Raw genomic sequence first — 22,228 nt, forward strand, 5'->3', positions numbered from 1 at the left:
CTCCATCTACACCAAATGCATCGATACAGCGACTTGCCTTGTCCTTTAGTACCATTGCACTCTGCATAGACCTTTATGATGCACTATCAATTCGATCCAGCTTTCTCTCACTGTACAGATACATGTTTTTGCTTTTCTTCGTTGATCGTTCTGTGACATAAATTGCATCACGAGAATGACATTGTTGTGCCCACACATTCCCACTACCAAACAACACTTTATGTTGATGTGCTGTGTGTTTGGTCCAATAGGATTGGCTCACTAAGGATAAGCTCACTTGCCTACCCCCAATAATGAAGTCCTGTTGTTCCACACCCACCATTCCACCACTTCCATGGATCTCTTTGATCGATCTTCGATCTTCTCTTGGCTTCTGGTAGTGGAAGAAGAGGAGGTGTTAGTCCAATGCAAAGCTTGCTCGGTGGGTGGAAGAACGCATGCAGAAACAACAAAAAAGAGGTGTTGTTTGATGCACTGAGATTGTGGATGACAAAGCTTCATTAGCCTTCTTAAACAAATGACAAGCCATCGTCGTCGTCACTGTCACCGGTCGTGGTGTCACGTTGGTGATGATGTATGCAGCTTCGAGTCCGAGACGCCTCTTCTTCTTCTTCTTCTTCTTCTACTTCCTCTTCTTCCCAGAGGCACGATGAGGAGCTGTCACCAAAGTAAAGCTCGGTATGGCCATAAAGATGATGAGGTTGATGGGGGGGGAGGAAAAAGGGCTTCTTGAAGCCACAGAAAGAGATTCCAAGAACATGTTGAGAGTTGGATTTGCAGATGGATCTGCCTAACACACCTCCATGTCCATGTGTTGGCTGTACAACTACAAGTGGCAAAAGGAGTTTGCAGGATTTTTTTAGCTTGGAAACCATCACTTGCTACCTCCAAGCAAAAGGTGAGTAGGGAGTGTGAGGGAGTTTGCTTCCTTCTCATGCTTTCCTTCTCTTTTCCCAGACTAATACAGGAGTGATTCCTCCATCCATCACATCACATCACACAAGTCAAATCCTTGGACACAAACAACCTCTACAAACAATTCAAGTGACTTGTCATGGTGTGTGTTCATCCAAAAAAGTTAGTGCAAGAATCGATCAGGAGGACCTTCCTTTACACACTGCACCAAAAACAAGAACAATGTGCTGAGTTCCCTCTCTTCTTAATCTGCAGGTAGCTATTACACACAACAGTTCAGTTCAGGAGGAGCTGTAATTAATGGATAAGGCTAAGCATTCTTTTCGGAGTAGCAAGCAAGTTGAACTTTCCATCTTCATAGCATTCTTAGAGATCCAACCCAAGCTCGGCCCAAATGATCTCTCCGGCTTACGAAGAAAGCCGTATCGGCCCGACCCGAGCCTATTAAGAAGGATCGTAATCCAAAAAAATATTAGTTTGATGATGATGTATCAGATATACTTAACATGATTCAAAACCTTATGTCGTAAGCTTTTAAACTAAGAGTTTAAGTTTTTTTTCTAGAAAAAAATGAGATATATATATATATATATATATATATATATTTCAAATCGAAACGTTGTTTTTATAATAATCGGAGGTAAAAAATCGATGGCAAAATATCATCATCATCATCATCATCATCATCCTATTTAAACTCCCAAAAAATTTCAACCTATTTGCGGTCATGTTTTCCTCTGCGAAAACATAATTAACATAAAAATTATTAGAAGAGGAGTAAATTGATTATAATAAATTTTTTTCAAGAAAATATATATAGTTCCGATTAAAAATATCCATCAAATGAGTGAAATAATAGCTTGAATTCCTCTCTTGAAGAGTCCCTCCCTAATTGCAACAATTTTACAGTGATAACACTTCTAATTCTCCTTACCTTGTTGATCATAAGAAGCTTCAGCTTTCAGTATGGAGTTTGTGCCAACTCCATTTAAATGAGTCTTTCTCGTCTAACAAAATTCTCCCTAATTTGAGACATAAATAAATACCTTAAATGTTACTATGTGATGGGAGACACTTCATCTACTCCTCCTCCTTCGTCTTATTCTTCGAATTCATCATCATCATCATGTTCTTCTTCTTCTTCTTCTTTTCTTATACTTGTCTTCTTCATCATAACATGGGATATGGGTCAGAAATCCGATGATACATCAAGACAACACAATAGAGGCATCAACATCACACACGCATAGGTGGCTAACCATACAAGTTTACCAAACGTACATCTCCTTTCTTTTATTAGTAGAAGTTTGTGGATTCATCAAACCTCTTCTTTCCTCTACAAAATCATTTGATGTCTCTTTTAAAACATTCAATTCATAAAGTAATGAGTTTCATGTTTAAATCCACGTATCGATGTTATGTATGTTATTTAATACAATAAAAATATATTTTATTCTTTTAAAAGTTAAGAAACTAAGATTTTTCTTAGTCCGATCAATCAGATTCACGTTGTGTGATGCATAGACGTATAGAGCGTGTTCGAAATTAATCGATGTTCGTCGAAAAATCCTTCGATAGAGATATTGCATGTTTAATACCAATAATTTTTTTTAATACTTAAGTTAAATAGTATGATCTTTGAGCACACACATGAGGATCTTTTAAAGTGAGATAACTCTTAAGTTGGTCGAGAGAGACTAATTACAAGGGTTATCTAGCCATAAATATGTTACGTCGTATGATTATGTGTTAACTCGAAAGAACTACAAGTCATAATTAGATATTATTTTTATCCAATTAATTATTTCATTGAACCAAAACTATAATATTCATATCATCCTCCTTTGCTAAAAGTTTTTTTTTATAATTATATTTTTATAAAAAATGAAGTCGATTATTCAATAAATTGATTCATAATTGAATCAAAGATCATAATATAATGTGAATTAATAAACAAAAAATGAAATCCTAAAGGAAATAATGGGCATCAACAAATTTATAATATTTATAACTCATCATTTTATTTATGGAAGAAACTAATAGAATAAAAATAATAATAACTCGAGTTGAGAGCACGAGAAAAAAATAACTTGAATAATAGAAGGAGACAACAAAAATCCCACGAGGCATCATCAATCGTGCATGAGAAACACAAATTAGCATCCAATCAATAATGGAGATCTCAAAGAAATGAATCACTTCCTCGTGGGCAAACTCGAGTCACATATTTGGACCTCAATTATTGTACTCTCTCTCTCTCTCTCTATCTCTTTTTTATTTATCTTGACTTATCTAATTGTCTTGTTTTTAGTGGGACATAAATTTTGATACCATTTGTATCCTCAGTCATAGATATATTACAATATTTGGTTGGATAGAATTAAGTATTAATTAAGTAATAAATTGTTTCTTCATATTAGTTTATGAGTAAATTTCGAGAAAATCTCCCTATTTTTTAAAATTTTATCTAATATTTGAAATATTATTATTTTTTCTAAAGATCAATCCATTGGGTCCGATTATAATATTTGATAATATTTTTTACTATTATTTTTTTCGTATAATTGAAAATATATAATTTATTATAATATTATAAATCGATTAAAATCATATTGATTGGACGGAAACATATCATTGACGTGATTCTTATGATGGGAAGAAGATGACAAAGTGATGAGATCACCCAAAAAAAAAAGAAAAGAAAAGAAAAAGAAAATTGAAAATTCATGAGAATAAATAATAGAGCATACGCGTCTCGTTTTCTGCGTCGGCCCCACCGGTGGGACCCACGTGACCGTCCTTTCTGACACCAATCGAGATGGTGGGCCGGTGAGTGAGTGGGTGGGAGGGATCCTTTTCCCGGTGGAGATTACCATTGGACGGCTGTCCTCCCGCGGCCCGCCGAAATCACAACTTTGTCCTTCGGTGAGGGCAAGCAAAACCAAATCGTTTCGATTTGAACGAAGGGTAGTAATGTCAAATCGCATATTTTTTTTGGAACACCTGTCTGAATCAGGACGTGAAGTGACAACTCTATCCCTCCATAAATATGTCCTTTCTATATCTAATAAGGGTTATACTGTCAATTCGTAATTAAATAGAAGAATAGCGAGCAACGGTATCGCCTCTCCTCCCCCACAAATTCCCACCGCAGGAGGCGAGGAGCGGAGAAGGAACTCCTTCCTTTCCCTCGCCGACGATCTCAATCGCACTGGAAACCGCTCATCGGTCGTCGACGACGGTCGCAGAGCTGGAAAAATCTCATCTTTGCGATTTTCCCTGAGTCATCTTCTCGTTCCGTGTCAAACCAGGGAAAAGAAGGGCGGGAGACGTGTAGGACACGTAGTATCCACCTCAGATCGTTTTGTGCTTCTTTGATGGTTATCGTTTCGGTCTAAATTTGATTGTCTGTCGTTTAAAGATCCTTATTTGCTTCTTGCCGTTTGGATTGCGAAGCCCTGGATCTGGAAAAGCAAACAAAGTTGGGTTCTTTGGACGATTTATACACAATCGTTTAGTTATTTTCCATTCATCGTACTCTGTACAAAGAATTTAATGTTTGGGTGTTAGAATTGCTCGATTCGCTGTAGCTTCTTCACAGATCGAAGGGTCTTGGCAGGTTGGTTCTCGAAAATTTAGCTTGGAATCTCTGCCCGCAACCCGTTTGATCAGGTTCCCGTTCTCAAAATTTGATCTTTTCCAGCTCTGCGATTGAAATTTATCTGTTGCTTGAAGCAAACTTCTCGAGGCCTTTTAATCTTCTCTCCTAGAAGTCCTACTTTTGGGTGATACAAATGACTATCGTAAGCATTTCTCCCGATGAGAGCAATGGGCAGCGAAGGGCCAAAAGGATTCTTGATGAGACAGTTCCGCTGTTACCGAGCAAGCAGGAGGAAACTGGGGAATTTGATGAGTTCAATGGAGCTTCTTTTGCTGGGGCTGTCTTCAACCTATCAACTACCATCGTCGGAGCAGGGATTATGTCCCTGCCCGCCACCATGAAAGTCTTGGGGCTGGTGCCTGGGATTCTCCTGATTGTATTCTTTGCTTTCTTCACGGAGCAATCGATTGATATGTTGATCAGGTCTAGCCGAGCAGGGAAAACAGTTTCCTATGGAGGAGTAATGGGCGATGCATTTGGAAAAACCGGCAAGGTGTTGATTCAATTGTGTATTATCGTGAACAACGTCGGCGTGTTGATTGTATACATGATCATTATCGGTACGCTATCTGTCAAGTTTTAATTGCCAGTTATAAGATCAGTCTTGCTGAGGTGAAGAGTGTAATCATTTCTATAGTTGATGCATCCTTATTTAATCAGTTCATAATTCATTATATGCATGTGCATTTTTCCTCCAAGGTAAAATCATGTTCTCATTTTGTTGTCTTAATTATATATCTGAAATTTGAAATTTACTACCTTTCCTGATAATTGAACTAGTCAAATATTTTCTTCGACAATTACAATGTTATAGAAGTTTTCATATATGAAATTGCTTTGCCAAGCCATTTTCTTCTCATATCTATTTTACTTTTCGCTTCCTATTCTGATATCCCTTCGAATGCCTTCTGATAGTTAAAGCAGTCGTTGACAACTTGTTTCAACCATAGTATTGTTTTGTTCTCGTGGCATGAATCTTAATCACGATTGTTTTGCCAGGTGATGTGCTTTCTGGTACATCTTCGAGTGGCTACCACCACTCTGGTGTTTTGGAAGGATGGTTCGGGCAGCACTGGTGGACTAGTCGTTTTGTCATTCTTCTGGTCTCAATGCTGGCAGTGTTTGCTCCATTGGCATGCTTCAAGCGTGTCGGTATGTGTAATACATCTTGACCGTCTCTAATATCTCATACAATTTTACAAGTCAAATAGTCATCTTCGAGAAGTTAAATTGCTGCATTCTTTTTGCAATTCTGATCTTACCATCTCTTTTCTGGCAGATTCACTGAGGTACACATCTGCCTTATCTGTTGCCCTGGCAGTTGTTTTTGTGGTAATTACAGCAGGGATTGCTGTTGTTAAATTGCTTGCTGGAAGCATCGCAATGCCCAAATTATTTCCGGATGTACCAGATTTAGCATCTGTGTGGAACTTCTTCACGGTGGTCCCAATTATTGTGACTGCATATATCTGCCATTACAACGGTAAGAACACTAGAATCTCATATAAAATTGTTTGTAAAATTATTTACATCAGAGCCACACAGATTAGAAGTATGTCTTTTGTTTGTCAAAATGATGTGATTGATGAATCTGCTTAACAGGATTACTGGTTACCTTTGCTCATTAAAGTTTGGAATTCTGACACACTGACCATTCTTTCTTGTATTGTGATTATGCAGTTCACCCTATAGAGAACGAACTCGACGATCCTTCCCAGATAAAGCCTGTTGTACGAACATCACTAGCGCTTTGTTCCACGGTCTACATAACCACGAGCTTCTTTGGGTTCCTCCTCTTTGGTGAATCCACCCTTGATGATGTGCTTGCCAATTTTGATTCCAATCTTGGCATCCCATACAGCTCTGTTCTGAATGATGCAGTCAGAGTTAGCTATGCTGTGCACCTCATGCTCGTGTTCCCCATGATCTTCCATGCCCTGCGGGTCAATGTGGATGGCCTACTTTTTGCATCGGCCGGCCCCTTAGCTTCAGACAATAGGAGGTTTGCTATAATTACAGTGGTGCTTCTATCGATCATTTTCTTGGCTGCAAATTTCATTCCCAGTATCTGGGACGCCTTCCAATTTACTGGTGCAACTGCTGCAGTCTGCATTGGGTTCATTTTTCCTGCTGCCATTACACTCAGGTGAGTCCTAGCAATTCACCATCGCCACTTCCCTTTCCCTTTTCTTTAATAACCACGGCAAAATCACTTCGATATATGGATCCATTTGATGAAGTTGACTTGTTTCGGAGTACAGCTTGCATATATGGCAATGACATGTTCGCATCTGACCTTTGGATGCTCGATGGATTCTGATGTGTTCTATGCTTTTTAGAGCCATAAGTAGTTTCTGTATCATCTTCAGTAAATTTATGCGCTTCTGAGTTCTCTTAACATTGTTTCTCCTATTTCAGAGATCCTCATGGCATTGCGACGAAGTGGGGCAAGATCCTGGCGGTTTTCATGATCATCCTCGCCGTTCTGTCAAATGCCATTGCTATATACAGTGACGCCTATTCTCTCTTTAAGAAGACCGATGCCTCCCCTGAATCCTAGGATGATTTTTAATGCCGGTGGCTCATATATATATATCGGATAATATAATTGTTGGCACCCTGTAAGTTTCCTCCTTCAATAATAGACACAGCTCAACATATAGGTTGAGTTGCATGCTCCATGTATGTAACCTGTACAATTTCTTAATCTGGACCTGTTGTTTGAACATTGATAATTGTCAAGCTGGGCCTGGAAGTATGAGGTTGTCTGTTTCTTCTCAAGTAGTCATGCATTTACAATTAGAATTTTCTCTTAAACTGTCTTGATCAAGATTTTGATGACACTATATTCATGCTGTGATCCTTTTTCATTTCTCAAACACTTCATATCAGTATAATTAGGTGGATAAAGAGGCCTGATCTTTTTAGACTTGCTGAAACAAACATGCTCAACTCACAGGAGACAGCCACATCTATCTTCACTGCATCATTGTTAGCTGTCTTTGAAGTTTCACTAATGTCAAAAGCTAGGCAGGAATGATTTCTACAAAGTTTGACAAAAGTTCCACACAACATTATATGTATCACATGCTATCATCAGTGAGCAACATGATGTGGAAACTGATGATTTCAGGGGCCAGCAAACTCTTACATGGTTAACATCTACATGACTACATGGTTATACAAGATAGTATATCTCGATAATTTTGATTTTCCAAAATGATTCAAACCATCAATTTTTATTATTTTTAATTTAAAATAATTTTTTAAAATATAAAAAATAAATTTATTTTTGAATAATTAAAAATAATTTAAAATCACGATTCAAATGCAAAGATCTGTGCTTCAAGATCATGGTGAGGACTGCTTACTTCGAGACCATCGCTGTGGGAGTGGTGAGCTGAAGAGCTCCTTTGCCTTCGAGTTGATTCGCTGAAAGCCCGGTGATCTGATCCGATGAAGCTGCAAAGATGGTGATGTGATGAGAAGGGTCGACACATCACGTGGATGCTTCATTCCATGGCCAGCTTGTGACGCGTGGAATGACAGATCGCAAACATACACAGCCTTCTGTTCTCCCACCGAAAGAAAGGAAGGCAAACTTACACGATTTCCTACGCGACTTCCTGTGACCGACTCGTGAGCAGCTGACACGCTTCTCAAAAGACGCCCACCGGCGGAGAGTTGGGCAGCACGCGCCTGTGTTCTTAAACTCCCCAGCAGTAATCCTCAACCCTAGTGCTTGTTACAGCTTCCTTGCGATGAAAGAGATGCATGGGTGTGTGATTCCAGGAGCTGCAGTGTTCAGCCTCTTGTTTTCCCACTTCATCCGCCTCACTAAACCCTAGAACTCAAACCTCCACTGTTTCCAGGTTCTCAAGCAAACACTTAAATCTTACTCGAAGGTTTCTTCCTCTCTCTGCAAATATTTCTAGTATATGTATCAGAAGGCATGCCAAGCAACTTCTCTTTCTTCCCCATTTCTGTTCTCCATTATAAACAAAGATTTGATGATTGTTTCACTATGTCTTCGTTGATCTCCCCTATAGGATGCTGCTGTCTCACTCTCTCTCTCTCTCTCTCTCTAATAGTTAGCTCCTACCATAGGTTTCCCAGATGGTATCTTCAACAAGCAAAGGATGGAACAATGTTCTCAAGCCACTGCAACCTGATCTGCGCATAGTTAGGCTGCCGAAACGAACCTGTCATTAGGAAATCAATATCGGACAGGATGGGCTGAAATGATGTGTCCTAGTTTACCGGGCACGAATCTTGACCTTAATATATTTCCATGTAGCTTAGATATCAACAAATCTTTCAGAGCCTTGCTTTGTCAGTCCAACCACAGTTTTGACTGATCAACTACACTGTTCGAAGTAGAAGCAATTAAATATCGACATGTGTACTGGTAAGGGCTTCATAAGCCACGTTGGTCACGGTCAAACCTATTGGGACCAAGAACACATGGATAGAGACTCGGCCAAAACCCTAGGCAAAAGCCATGGTCACCAGACTCCGACCCTCTCATCGTTGCATGCATGGCGGCAGACAGGCTCTAAGCACCCGTATCTTCCATCCACGCATACGTAGAACCACGTTCAACTTTTCTTCTCCATGCTTTGAACTTTGCTCCACGGTTTGAGTGCTCCAAAGTACCAACTGGGACGAAGGCATATTTAATTGTTAGGGACCAGTTTTCAAAAGCATACTGTCTGAGTTATATCTGGGAAGGATGGATGTGTTTGGAATCCTGGGTAGCTACTCTTCTTACATCTCTAGAGTAATCTCACCTTAGAGGTCTCTGTGGACATGGGGTGCATAAGCTTAAGGTTCCTTTTTCTTGTGCTTTTGATCTGCTCGGTTACTCTTGCTGACTCTATTGCAAGCGCTCGCAGTGGTAGGCTACATTCCTCTCTTAGAATAGATGATCATGGAATGGTATGCATCTATACTTACTTTGGTTCCTCTTTTCTCCAGTGGTTGAAGTACTGACGGAGAAGAATGGTGGTGCAATGGGTGTCGATGAGGTTGCTTTCTTAGATCATCATGAACTTTTGAATACCCTACGATGGAGAGTGATTTCGGCAATGTTTTCTTCACAGGAAGTACTTCCTGGCAGCACGACAAGCAGGAGCAGATGGCTGTGGGGAAGGAAGATGAGCGCAGAATGGTTGGAGAAGAAGGACACAGTGGAAACAGGTGCAAAACCTTATGCTGGAAAGTGTAAACATGGAGGGAAGAGGGGTACGAACTTAGAGAGTGTTACAAGTCTTCACTCGAGGGTCAAACTGGTTCGCCATATACCTTTCAGCTCTGACTACCGTGGCCCAAAAACCCATCCCCCAAAGAACAACTAAGGCAAAGACACCACTGCAACTCCTTTTATTGAGCTCACTAACCCGTAGATTTAGACTTTGTTTCCTTTTTTGCTTCATACATGTCTTAGCGACAACAGGAGAGAAGCCTCTGTGTATGTGTATGAAATGGTTAAAGGAGTAGTAGTAGCTGTTTGTTTCTAACACATATGTCTTCAAGCTTATGATGAACAGAGTCTTTGTTCAATATTTGTATTATTAAGAATATTTATTCGGGTATTCTGATATCAATAGAAGATTAGCATATCTTTTCCTTTGTTAACCTTTTAGATTTCCTATCCTTTATATATCATGATCCTTGGTCTCAAAAAAGGAACAGAGATTAGCACACAGATTTTAAGTAGTTGCTCCATGAATGGGGTTATAGGGCACAGGAATTATAAGTTCTTGATCCATTTAAAGTATCTGGATTTCTTGATGCAGGACCGGCAAAGATCTCCGAAGAGAAGATACTTGGTTCAACAACAAAGATGCATGATAAGGTCTCTCTCTCTCTCTCTCTCTCTCTCTCTCTCTCTCTCTCACACACACACACACACACACACACACATAAACGTAAGCACACAAGAAATATTTTGTTGAAGTGTAGAGAATCATGAAAACATTAGAAAGACATGTTAATTCTACCTCTAAATATTTGCAACATTTTCATTTTCTGATTCAGGATTCCAGAAGAATTAGCATACCTAAGCCAAGGCCAAAAACCACTGTCAAAAAGCATACAAAAGGGAGTTCAGGTGAGGCAGTGAAGCCAAAGGCAACAGCACAAGCAGCCTCCCATGGATCATCCCATGACCCATTCCAGAGAATTCAACCTAAGAAACAACTGGATGCAGTCACTGAAATGTTCAACATGCTGCACAAGGACTACCAAACCAAGGCTCGCCGCAGGCCTCCCATCAACAATGATACTCCTTTGAAGCATCTTGATGCTAAGCCCTAGGCAGAAGATGGCCTCTCTCTCTCTCTCTCTCTGCTGGCTTGGTACTGTAAAGGGCTTAGGTCATAGTTGTTCTTTGATCAGCACATAATAGATATTTGGATATAGGAGTGGTCAATAATGCCTACAAGCCTCTTCAGTCCTTCCTACCTGTTTGCTTCCAAGCACTGATAGGTTTGGACAATTTTGGCAGTAGATGAGCTTGAGGCCTTGTTTCAAATCTTCAACTGTAATCTTGTACCACAAGATGCTTTCAGATGTGCTTTCTTAGGTGCTACAAAATCTTAACAATGAAGAAAGCAAGTTTCTACACATCTGAAAGAAGAAAAACCAAAGAGAACCATGCTAAGTTTTTACTCAAATCTTGAGTATCTCAATCTCCAGCTTGATAGTGAGAATTACTTGGATAGCAGTGGAGAAAGGTAGCAATTGATCTAGCTAGCAGTACTGCTTAGTGTGATTTCAGATGCTCCCATGGTATGGGTTGAACTTTAATAATGGTTGATAGGTATAGTGTTTGATTAGTTAGCAGACTATATTGGATTGGGTATATATATATCATTAGCCTATGAACACAAATCCATTACAAGTTTACTACAATAAACCTTCAATGGTGAGTGTACAGTGTGATTTGTTTTGTTTGCTTACAAATTTGGATTCCAAAAAATATTAATCAATTAAGTGTGTAGGCTTTTTTTATTAAAAAAATATATTCAATTAATGACATATATAACATGTAAACTGGAATATGAGACCTATTAGAATGTCTTAATAGAGACCACTATTCAACAACATACTAACCAATCTGAATATTAACTGAGAGTGTCTAGGCTTCCATGTCATGTTAATTTGTCATAGAAATAATTCCCTCGGATCTTTATATAGCATTATCCACATATGTTTTGCATGTAATTAACTACTTTACAGAAATATATATATATATATATATATATATATATATATATATATATATATAAAGGATAAAACAAAATTGATGACGATTCTGGACGACAGAGTTGACTCTCCCAAGTCAAGTCAATGAAATGGACTCGAAGGTTCAGTTCTAGTGTCCCCTCAATCTCATTTTAGCAACCGGTACCCACCAATAACACCAACACAACAAGGAAGTACATCAAGGGTCTGTATCACCTGCCTCGTCTAAGCCACAAGGCGGACAGATGTGTCTTCTCATTGGCTATTATATGTGGGTTCCAGTAGCTTAGAGGGCAGGGATGGAACATTTGCCTGCCCCACCGAAGGCATGTCGTGATAGCTGCGATCGCATCAGACCCGGTTCCTCTTTTCTCGACTTCTCTCTCTCTCTCTCTCTCTCTCTCTCTCGACGATCCAGTCCACTGTTGCGCTCGTTGTCGCCAAATGGATGAGAACAATCAGCGGATTGATGCACAAGATGCATAACCGGTTTCTTTTTCTTCGTGCCGAGAGGTATGTGTTCGTTCTTTGAATGATGTGAGGCTTTTCGCTGCGCAATCTCTGGTTCCTGCGGTTCTTGATTTCCACCCCTTGTTTTGGTCGATTCGTTCCGTTGATTTCAAGAACCACCTTTCGTTTATTTCTCGAAAGCCATTCTCGATGCTGAATTCAGAATGCGCGCAGTTTTCTTGCATAAAAATCGAAGCGGAGCGTGTTCTTTTGTTGTTTTCTTTTCAGACATTGTGGTTTCGCTTTGGCGTCGATCTTTTTGGAATTGAAGTGATAAAACCCAAACTCAGCTTCCGTTTCTTTTGTTCTTGATTTCAAGAACGAGTAGTGGAGGTGAAATGTAGATGGAACATACAACATGTGGCGCAAATTAAATAGGGTATTTCTTGGAATTTCATCTTCAATCTACAACATGATGCAAGATTAATAGCAAGTAAAAAGATCACCCTAAATACCATGCCAGAAACACGTCCTTGACATTATTGTGGATAATAAGTCTGTCAAATTGTTGCTTATCTGCTTCACCAACATTGAATGTATAAGTTCAGTTAAGGATGCAAATTCTGTAGATCCTTAATTAATCTGAACTGCCCACATGATTTAGTTAATAAACTCTGTGATTTATGCATTTTTATTCACAAGATGGATGGATGTTCTTGAGGTACCCTTGATGCAAATTCCATAGACCTCCTTCATAAGAAAAACATCCATCATATTTTCTTCATACTAAAATAATAAATATCGAGAAGTCGATTTGGCCTACTTAAGCATTTTAATTGAAAGCTTGACATCTTATACTGTAGGCCTTCAAGATGTTCCATTGCTTTCAATACCAAAAGGTGCTAAGGAATGCTGAGCCAGACTTCAAGGTGTTCCATTGATTGTTATAAGGCTCTACCAGAAGCATTCTCATGGACAGCACCAACCGAATGAAGAAAGAGTATCATCTCTTCCCATATGTGCAAATGGCGTTAAGATGAGCATTGACTCAAGTGCATCACTCTCTGTTTCTGACACTAATCCTGGCTTGCAATACATGGCAAAGAGGAATGCACACTGGAATCTGCAACAAAACAAGGACCTTTCTGCATCTCTCTCATGCGTTCCAAGATATTCATACAAGTATGTGATTTATTGATTTTCTGCTGTCGTTAAATAATCTATTGGTTTTCAAAATAGATTGATTATGTTACATAGGATTTATTAAGCTGAAGTCCAAGAGATTAACCACTTAACGCGTGACTTATATCCGAATGAAAGCTCTACTATCCCTTAAATATTTTGCAGTCACAAATTCTCCGGCAACTTCAGATTAGGAAACTTACCTCCAATGTCTTTCTTGAATTTACTATTATTTACTGAACTTAGGACTTGGGTGGATCAAATCAACTTTTAAAGTTTCCATAGATGGCACGTGTGGGATTGACATATGTTGGGTGTTCCATACTAAATTCTGTCTGAAAACACATAACTCAAGAATTTTGGTGCGATCTGATCCACCTAAATAATCTTTTATAAAAAAATGTTTTTGAATAGTTCTTGGACAAGAATGGAGGAATATTTAGTATTCTTCTGCAGTAGCAGAAAAAAATTATAGAAGATGTTCAGATATTCTTTTTATTGATAGAATTTGTCAAAGTTGTTAAATGAGAGGCCCAATGATAAATCTATTTGCATGCTACCTTCATGCATGTCCAACTATGTCAAGTTGTTTCAAGCATGGTTCTAAATACTCAGTCGGACCAAGCAGTACATACCCCCTCTGATATATTCCCGACTGATCAGGAATTAATAACGGTATATCAAATCCTATATTGTTTAAAAAAAGGGTGTACTCAATACACGAGGTTTCCGCCAATGCAGGGTCTAGGTAGGTCAATGTATACAGCCTTAAATATTTAAATATTTGAAGAGGCTGTTTCCATGATAGCCTAATTTAAAACAATCCGCTTGATATTATACTTTGTTTTTATTTTAAGTGATTGATTGACATTGCTGATATAATGTTTGGTATATTGGTGCCATAACAATCTGGCTAAGGATCGATTTAGTATCAGATCAAGATTTAAAACACACAAGTTGCAAAATACTGGTTGAATACTTCAACCGCAGCATAGTACCATTTGTTGTATATCTACCTTTTATATATATGGACCTTGATATCTCTTTGTCCTTAGTATGAAGACTAAAGTCTTCTAAACTTCATTATTAATCCCTCACAGGAGATGTTATATAGTCACATTCAGTTTACAAGATTAAGGAAATCTCTACATGGTTATGTTAAAATTAATGTAAAGGAGTATTCTCATTCTACATATTAGTCAGTAATGTAAAGGAGTATGTTGACAATAATGTATTAATTCAGTTTACAAGATTAAGGAAATCTATACATGGTTATGTTAGCAATAATGTAAAGAAGACAATACATTTGTCTATATGTTATCCAGGGACTTAGTGAGTGAACCAAGTAAGGATGTGCTCTCCTTCAATCGGACACATCTCAGTCATGATTTAAGTTGATGTATAGATCTAAATACATCTCAGCTTTAGAACAGATTCTTAATAGCAAAGAACCATATCTTAATTCTGTGTTGCATGATTGAAAGACTGTAATCCAGAGTCTTAACTAGAGTTGATTTGCTTTTCCATGGCTTACACATTCTTAAGGATATATGATTGAAATTCTTCTTGGAGTCAAATTTTCTTTTGATAGCATTGGCTTACCTGACGCATCAAATAGTCTCTTGTTTAAGCAATGGGATATAGTTATCTAACTTCATGCAGATGGTTAATATGTGCTGGGGATATCCAGAGAGCCACACAGAACTTTACAACAGTTTTAGGACAACAATCTTTTGGGCCATTATATCAAGCTACAATTCCAACAGGTGAATTGGTAGCTGTTAAGGCGCTTGCAGGTAATTCAATCCAAGGAAAAAAGAGTTACCAACAGAGGTATACTGCTCAGTTTTTGGACTGAAATTGCATGAATGAGTTTGCTAACATAAACTGAAAATGTCTTCTATTATGGTTTTAAGTTTGTTTTAGTGAGATAAAATTACTACTGGCATCAATCTGAATTAATACATGAGTGAAAGCCACGAAATCAGGCAGAAAGCTATTTTGGAACAATTAGACAGCTAGATAATCATGTTAACCTAACTATTTGATTGTGTCAGAACATAAATAAATCAAGTAAATCTGGGCACACTCTCTCTCCTATGTCTCATGTAGGCAACCCAGTTGATTAGACTCACACACACATATCCTCAATCAAGATCATAAAAGGAAAATAAATAAACTAATAAATAAGAATATCATCTTAGAGAAGTAAAGTAAGATAGGGATAGGACAACTAGGCCATACTCTTCAAAACACATAATTTCATTTATGCAAGTTATGATTGTATATAGACTCATAAGATGTTCATGTAGGAAGATTTTTCAATTAGACTAACACTCATCTTCCTAAAATTTTATCTGAAGAGATGATAGTAAATGTCATATGTCACCAAAAATTCTATCCAAAAGAAATGTGTGGAATGTTCAAACATGACCCTAATAGCTTAAACTCTTCCAAATTTATCTGTGTCCATGATAGGGGACTCAAACTAAAGAATTTAATTAAAAAAAAGTGTAAATATGACCTAAAATAGGAATTAACAATATGGACAAAAAAAAATCCAAAAAGGTAAGAAAATTAAAAGAAAACCCAAGCTAGACTCACAGAAGTCTTAAGTCAACCTAAATATGCCCAAACTAGACTAACCTAAGACTAGATGTCTCATGATCAATAAGAAGAAGCATTATGCGTGTATAAAAACAACGAATCATGTCTCATGATGTACTTACTATGTTGGGTGTGGTTTGAGCAAATGCAACTTCCTCGTGCTTAATGTATCGGCACAGCAGGTCCCAGCCAGGCAGGCAGTCCCCATCATCGACTGTCAACTCCTACCATCTGTCTTCTTCTTATCTTCGAGTCGTAGCAGCTGCAGCAACAGCAGCAGCAGCAGCTCCACCTGAAACTGACTCACCACCTACTCTCATTAAGACAAGGAAGAAAGGGGAACATCCACGACGTGCCCGACTCGGTAACCTACAGCTTCGTGATGGCGAAGCTTACCTCATACTCTCTCCACTTTCCATGTCGCTGCCACCAACCCAACCACCCTTTCTGGCTTAAGAAAGTACGCCACTTGGCTCCTCGCATGGTGGTGCAAGTGCAAACACATGATCACAGGGGAACACGCGACATGGGTTGTGCCTTAAGTGTTCAGCATCAATCATAGAGATGCAGCTGAGGATGGGAGGTGGGCTTCCACCATCTTCCAGTCCTTCTGTGCCTTGATCCCGACTCAACATGGATGTTTCCTGAAGACGAAAAAGAAAGACACATGAGAGCAGGGTTTTATTAATGATGGAGGCACATGACACGACAAATTTCCTGACACACACAGAGAGATTATTATTATTATTATTATATTTTGGTAACATCGATCCGTCCAGGACATTAAGTCACAAGGATACATCATCACCCATTGTCGACATCTTCCGAACTCTCTTAACTTCATCTTGACGCAGAGATGCTCTGGTTACGATGGCCGACATTCTCGATCAACTTAAACTAGTAACAACATTCTGATTTGAATTACGGGTAAGAAAAGCTAAATCATACACAGCCGTATCTAAGAACTCAAAAAACAACACGTGTTTAAAAAGAGAGAGGACTCCCTCCGCACCTGATGAAGTTTAGAGGCAAGTGCCTCTCACCTTCTCACGTATCATCATCATCCGTGCATGTTTCGGTATTCAAGTCCTCCTTACTTGAGAATCACAAAACAGTACATTACAAACTTGATTACCTTTTGTATATATACCAGGGCTTGATCCGCATCATCTGTGATCACATCAGAAATAGCAGTGAATAAGAAAAAAAGGCAACGATTCATTGTAATAAACATGCTAATAATGCAGAGAAGAAGACATCAGCAAATTTACATTACCCACCGAACTGAGTTTTCTTATTGCTGCCGAGTGTTTTCTTTAGGAACATAATAACATACATACAGGCAGGCCATCACACTACCTACCTTCTTCAACCATAAAACATATATATACAGAGGCGGCGGCACAGACTCGAGTTTCACCTCCGTCACATCCTCTCAAACATAATACTACTACACAACAATCTTATTCTTACAGCCACCTTCTCCCTTCATTACACCTACTAGATAAGGGCTCATAGTCAACCGCTGTAAAAACAACCTCTCTCAACTCTCCATACCTATCTTCTACACTCAAAACTGACAAGAACTGCCCAACCTCTGCTTGAGCCTCTGGCCAGTGGCACCACACTTCCGGCTACGGAATGCACCTTGCAGCAGCTCCTGGAACTTCTCAAGAAATGCTGACCACTCCTCTTCTCCCATGTTAGCCAGCTTCACGAAGCTCACACTTGCAGGCAGCTGTTCGTTCGCACTCCTACTATTCCTACCCTGAAGCCCACTGGCACCACCGCTATTTCTACCAGTGGTACAATTAGCTCTTGGAACACCAGCCACATAGTTCTGACTATTCCCAGCAAGAGTCATGGTCTTCAAAGAAGCAGACAGTCTTGAGGCATGTGGAGGCCACTCACGGGCATCCGAGCAGTAAGTAGTATCCTCCATATTGTGCTCAATGTTCTCATCATCTTCCTCCTGCTCCTCCAAGCTCTCTTCTAATCTTGACAGCGGGTTTCTGGAGATTCTTCCTCTGGATCCAAAATTGAAAGATGGAGATTTCGGCATCACCGGATCAGCTTCCTCATAGTCAATATCAAACTGAATTGTGTCATCATAATTTGGACTGATTACTGGAGAAATGACCACTTTTTCTGCTATCAGCCGTCTTGCCTCAATGCACACAACTTCCAGTTCGCTTGGCGCCTCTTCCATTCCCCTGAATTCCCTGCTCATCATCTCACCAATCTCTGCAAGGCAAAGCCCAAATGCAGCTGCTTCCTTGAGAAAAATTGTTGACAGGATCAAAACTCTAAGGCATGCTTCGCGGATCATGGGCAGCTCCATACGAAGCATCTCAGAATCTTTCACCGGATCAAGGTTTGCAATATACTTAAGCTCATCCTCACAGAAAGGGATTGATGCCTGTGGCCAGTGGATCCACTCAAAATATGGATCATCCAAACTCTCCGGCAAGCAGAGACCATGATCGATTGGAATAAGTTCTGTCTGAGCCCCAAATCTACCAGTTGCCCCTTCAAGTTTCCTCACCAAGAGGTTTCCAGCATGCCTGTCAGTATTAAAAATTCTAATATCGAGGATACCAATCCTGTGTATAGCTGCAACAGGGAAACTGGACGTCCCATGGTCACTAGCATCGTAGTCATGAGGAATAAATTGTTGAAAGGATGCTATCTTGCTGACTGCACTCCGCTTCCTGTCAACAGCCTTGCCGCTAGTATTAGAGTTAACACCTTCATTCACATGGAAAACCGAATGAGTGATCTTGACAAGGACCGTGGGGGGGACATTGGCAAAATGATCATAATCCAGGAGGTATGCAGCAACTTCCCTGAATCCAGTCTCACCAACCCGCACAGACCTTTTCAAGCCTGGTTGTCCAAGGGCCTTCCCAGTGAAACCTTTAGGATTATTCGGTGCAAATGGTTCCTCATCTGTGGGCTTCACAATTGCAACACTCTCACCTTTGGTGTTCCTGAAGTAGTAGGCACCACCAAGCCCACTGTGAACCGGTAAAGGAGCAACGCCATTTTTAATAGCCTTCACAACATCCTTGACCAGCTGTCTTGTTCGAGAGCAGCGGCTAGAGCACACTAAAACTTCGATTGGGCCACTCCGATCCCTTTGCTGGTGGATGTCCTTTCCAGTAGGAGAGAGGCACGGAGTGGAGGAACTTCTATGCATGGAATTCCTGGTAAGAAGCAATGGTGAATCATTCCGGACAGCACTGAGATCATTTTTCAACACAAGGTCACCAAAAGTGAGCGAGCTCTCATCGGTAGGTACATTAAGAGCAATCTGTAACCTTCTCTTCACAGTATGAGCATTATCCGCACGATCCAGTTCAATACCCAATACACATCCAGTTTCAGTTTGAACGAACACACGCCTTCGTCCACTTGGTTTTCCTTCACTTTGGTTGCTCCGATGGTACTCGTAGTTAAGGGTGTGGGTTAAGACGGAAACTGCCATCTGGGTCTTAATGGGGCTGTCCAAGTTAGGCGACATGGAATAAGTAGGATCCACAGTTATCAACAACAGATACTTCGGCCAAACAGATGATTTTCTTCTTTCTCTTCTTCTCTCTTGAGCACACGCCACACACGGAGGCTGACGCGGTTATAGAGAGAAGGTGCAGTACAGGATCGATCATTAAGTGAGAAAGTAATACTGGACCAGCAGACCTTGAACAAAAACTAGAAAGCAGTAGGTCTGTGGGAAGATGAGCGACCACCCTACATTGGAAAACCCATCTTATTGGCCATTAGGCTGATATGAAGGAATCAGGACCTGTCAACAAAGTGTTCTACTTGTAAGCACTGAAACAATAAAACCAACTTACGATAGAAAAGTAATTACCGATTCATCACATCTAATCTTTGGAAAATTCAAGCAATTCATAGCATGTATATTCGCAAGTGAAATAAGCAATCGTGAACCAGATGAATAACATAAAATTACCAAAGCAATAGACAGACTGGAGATCAACAATAAATAGTATGAACAATTGGCGGCTACGAAAAAGGGACAAAAACCAAGACAGGACTTCAACTTTACTACTTCGTTTCTAGTCATGACAATATTATAGAAACTAAAGACACCAAAGAAAAATAGCGCTAAGAAGTTGCCAATCCAATATGCAATAAAACAAGATTCTCCGTATAACATTTGTTTTGAAGCATTAGCATAAAATTACCAAAGCAATAGACAGACTGGAGGTCAACAATAAATAGTATGAACGATTGGCCGCTACGAAAAAGGGACAAAAGCCAAGACAGGACATCAACTTTACTACTTCGTTTCTAGTCATGACAATATTATAGAAACTAAAGATACCCAAGAAAAATAGCGCTAAGAAGTTGCCAGTCCAATATGCAATAAAACAAGATTCTCCATATAACATTTGTTTTGGAGCATTAGCATAAAACTAATCCATTTGCACCCAAAAGTTCTCCAAAATAAGTGTCGTTTCCTACAAAAACAAAAAGCGCATATCTATAAACAAGAACCGGATAACAATCGATGAGAAGCAACAAATGAGACATCCAAACACATAAACATAACAAATCAAGTGACCAAGACCCCATGCTGAGATATTTGTTTGATCAGTTGCTGAAAGATAACGATCAAGATTTAGGAGTGTTAATCAAACAATCAAAATGCGCTGATGCTTCACTGAGAGATTCCACGGACCTCATCAAACCAGAATGAAAACCGTGCAAAGTCTTTGCCACTTTTTCCCCAAAAATCAAGAAAATTATCATATCCCAAAAACAAAATACGAGAAGAAGCAACAGTCGACGCTTACTCCACCGGTTCTTGGTTGCTTTAGAACCAAACCTTTCCGTTCCAAAACGTGCCCGCTAATTTCAAGTAATAAAACCTGACGATCTAAGTAGCGATCGTCTCGGTGTAGCCGGATGAAACCAAAACCCTAATATTCCTATGCAGAAACCAAATCGCCCCCGAAAACCCCATCATCGTGTCCAAGAATCCGCAAGAATCAACCAAACAACCAAAGCTAAAAACGATCTGAGGCACCTAGCGACATCAAGAACGTCCAAACGAGGAGATCGTAAAAAGAAATCGTCTAGGAACCAAGCGTCATACTGGCAAGGGAGATCGCGAGAGGCGGCGGAAGTAACCCACCAGCGGCTGCGATCTCACCGAACCACCAGCTCCACGGCGACCCGACGCGGGAATCCGACCCGGTTGTCGATCCCACGGCGGAGGATCGCGCTCCTCCTCCAAGTCCACTCGCTCTTTCCCTCTCCCTCTCCCACTCTCTCGCCTGTCTTCAATCTTCTTTGCCCTTTATTAGGAGTTGCAAAACAAGCCCGTGGTTAAGACAACTAAACCCTCCCGTGATTAAGGCTTTAAGCCGTAATAAATCATATATTAATTACGCCAAACGTTTGCCCCCTTTTCTCTATCTGGATTCGAAGTCTCTGGAAGGAAACGGAGGAAGAGGGAGCCGTTGGACTGGCGAGCGAGAATCATCCGACGGATGATATCAAGCAACGTGGGGACAAGAGATTGGTGATTAATGAGGTCAGGTTACCGCCTCATCACCGGAACTGAACTGCCCTCGGTTGATTGTCTAAAGAATGTATTCCACACGCCCAAATCTTACGAGGAAATACTTACGCGCCGAGATGAAGACACAACACTGCCGCGTGTAATCTGAAAGCTTAGGGAACGCCGGCAGGTACGTGGTTCCGTATTACACCCATTTACTGGACTGGCTGACTGAATCACCCCTGAAAGGATGGCGGACATATTCGATGTTTCTGCGGCCTTTGCGGTCCAGACCGCGTCACCCGTTAAAGGTTTCATGAATGATTGAGCATTCTGCATTGTAGCATTTAGCTACACCCAATTTTGGGGGCTCATAAATTTATGTGGGTCCCACCATCCAAGTGATTAATATATAAGGTTTTTATTTTTTGGGGATAAACAATGAGGTTTTTTTTTTCTTCATATATTAATCACCATCCAAGTGATTAATATATGAGGTTTTCTTTTTTTTTTGGGATAAATGGTGAAAATAAAATTTGAGCATGGAATTTTATAATAAAATGTTAAGGTCTTTATCAGTTAAATAAACTAATATCTTTAATGATACTTAATTTTTATGCTCACAATGAATA

At 39.8% G+C, this 22,228-nt stretch overlaps 3 protein-coding genes and 1 long non-coding RNA gene across 7 annotated transcripts; 3 read left to right on the forward strand and 1 right to left on the reverse strand.

Moving 5' to 3' along the window:
* The first annotated feature begins 4,035 nt into the window (after positions 1 to 4,035).
* LOC135679240 (amino acid transporter AVT6A-like) lies at positions 4,036 to 7,357 on the forward strand. 2 transcript variants are annotated; one of them, XM_065192750.1, is made up of 6 exons: positions 4,036 to 4,534; positions 4,619 to 5,136; positions 5,576 to 5,728; positions 5,856 to 6,059; positions 6,257 to 6,722; positions 6,995 to 7,357. In XM_065192750.1, exons 2-6 carry the CDS (start codon positions 4,710 to 4,712, stop codon positions 7,134 to 7,136), a joined length of 1,392 nt encoding a protein of 463 aa, XP_065048822.1. In that variant the 5' UTR covers positions 4,036 to 4,534; positions 4,619 to 4,709; the 3' UTR covers positions 7,137 to 7,357. The 2 variants fall into 2 exon arrangements, with proteins under 2 accessions (XP_065048822.1, XP_065048821.1); XM_065192749.1 differs by having other exon boundaries at positions 4,036 to 5,136.
* Positions 7,358 to 9,188: 1,831 nt separating this feature from the next.
* Positions 9,189 to 11,161, forward strand: LOC103992356 (uncharacterized). The gene is made up of 5 exons (XM_009412016.3): positions 9,189 to 9,473; positions 9,554 to 9,603; positions 9,679 to 9,775; positions 10,375 to 10,433; positions 10,616 to 11,161. The coding sequence occupies exons 1-5, from the start codon at positions 9,386 to 9,388 to the stop codon at positions 10,892 to 10,894; spliced, it is 573 nt and encodes a 190-aa protein (XP_009410291.2). The 5' UTR covers positions 9,189 to 9,385; the 3' UTR covers positions 10,895 to 11,161.
* An 882-nt stretch (positions 11,162 to 12,043) lies between these two features.
* On the forward strand, positions 12,044 to 16,729 carry LOC135679241 (uncharacterized). The gene is made up of 3 exons (XR_010515188.1): positions 12,044 to 12,337; positions 13,138 to 13,456; positions 15,119 to 16,729. It is a non-coding gene; the product is annotated as an uncharacterized LOC135679241 (long non-coding RNA).
* A 606-nt stretch (positions 16,730 to 17,335) lies between these two features.
* LOC103992357 (phosphatidylinositol 4-kinase gamma 5) lies at positions 17,336 to 21,387 on the reverse strand. 3 transcript variants are annotated; one of them, XM_009412018.3, is made up of 2 exons: positions 21,189 to 21,385; positions 17,336 to 19,868 (listed from the first exon to the last, which is right to left on the reverse strand). In XM_009412018.3, the coding sequence occupies exon 2, from the start codon at positions 19,584 to 19,586 to the stop codon at positions 17,634 to 17,636; it is 1,953 nt and encodes a 650-aa protein (XP_009410293.2). In that variant the 5' UTR covers positions 19,587 to 19,868; positions 21,189 to 21,385; the 3' UTR covers positions 17,336 to 17,633. The 3 variants fall into 3 exon arrangements, with proteins under 3 accessions (XP_009410293.2, XP_009410294.2, XP_065048823.1); XM_009412019.3 differs by having other exon boundaries at positions 17,349 to 19,868; positions 21,228 to 21,387; XM_065192751.1 differs by having other exon boundaries at positions 17,349 to 19,868; positions 21,120 to 21,386.
* Between the last annotated feature and the right edge of the window lie 841 nt (positions 21,388 to 22,228).

This window comes from Musa acuminata, chromosome BXJ1-7, assembly GCF_036884655.1.
Source record: "Musa acuminata AAA Group cultivar baxijiao chromosome BXJ1-7, Cavendish_Baxijiao_AAA, whole genome shotgun sequence".
Lineage (NCBI taxonomy): Eukaryota > Viridiplantae > Streptophyta > Magnoliopsida > Zingiberales > Musaceae > Musa > Musa acuminata.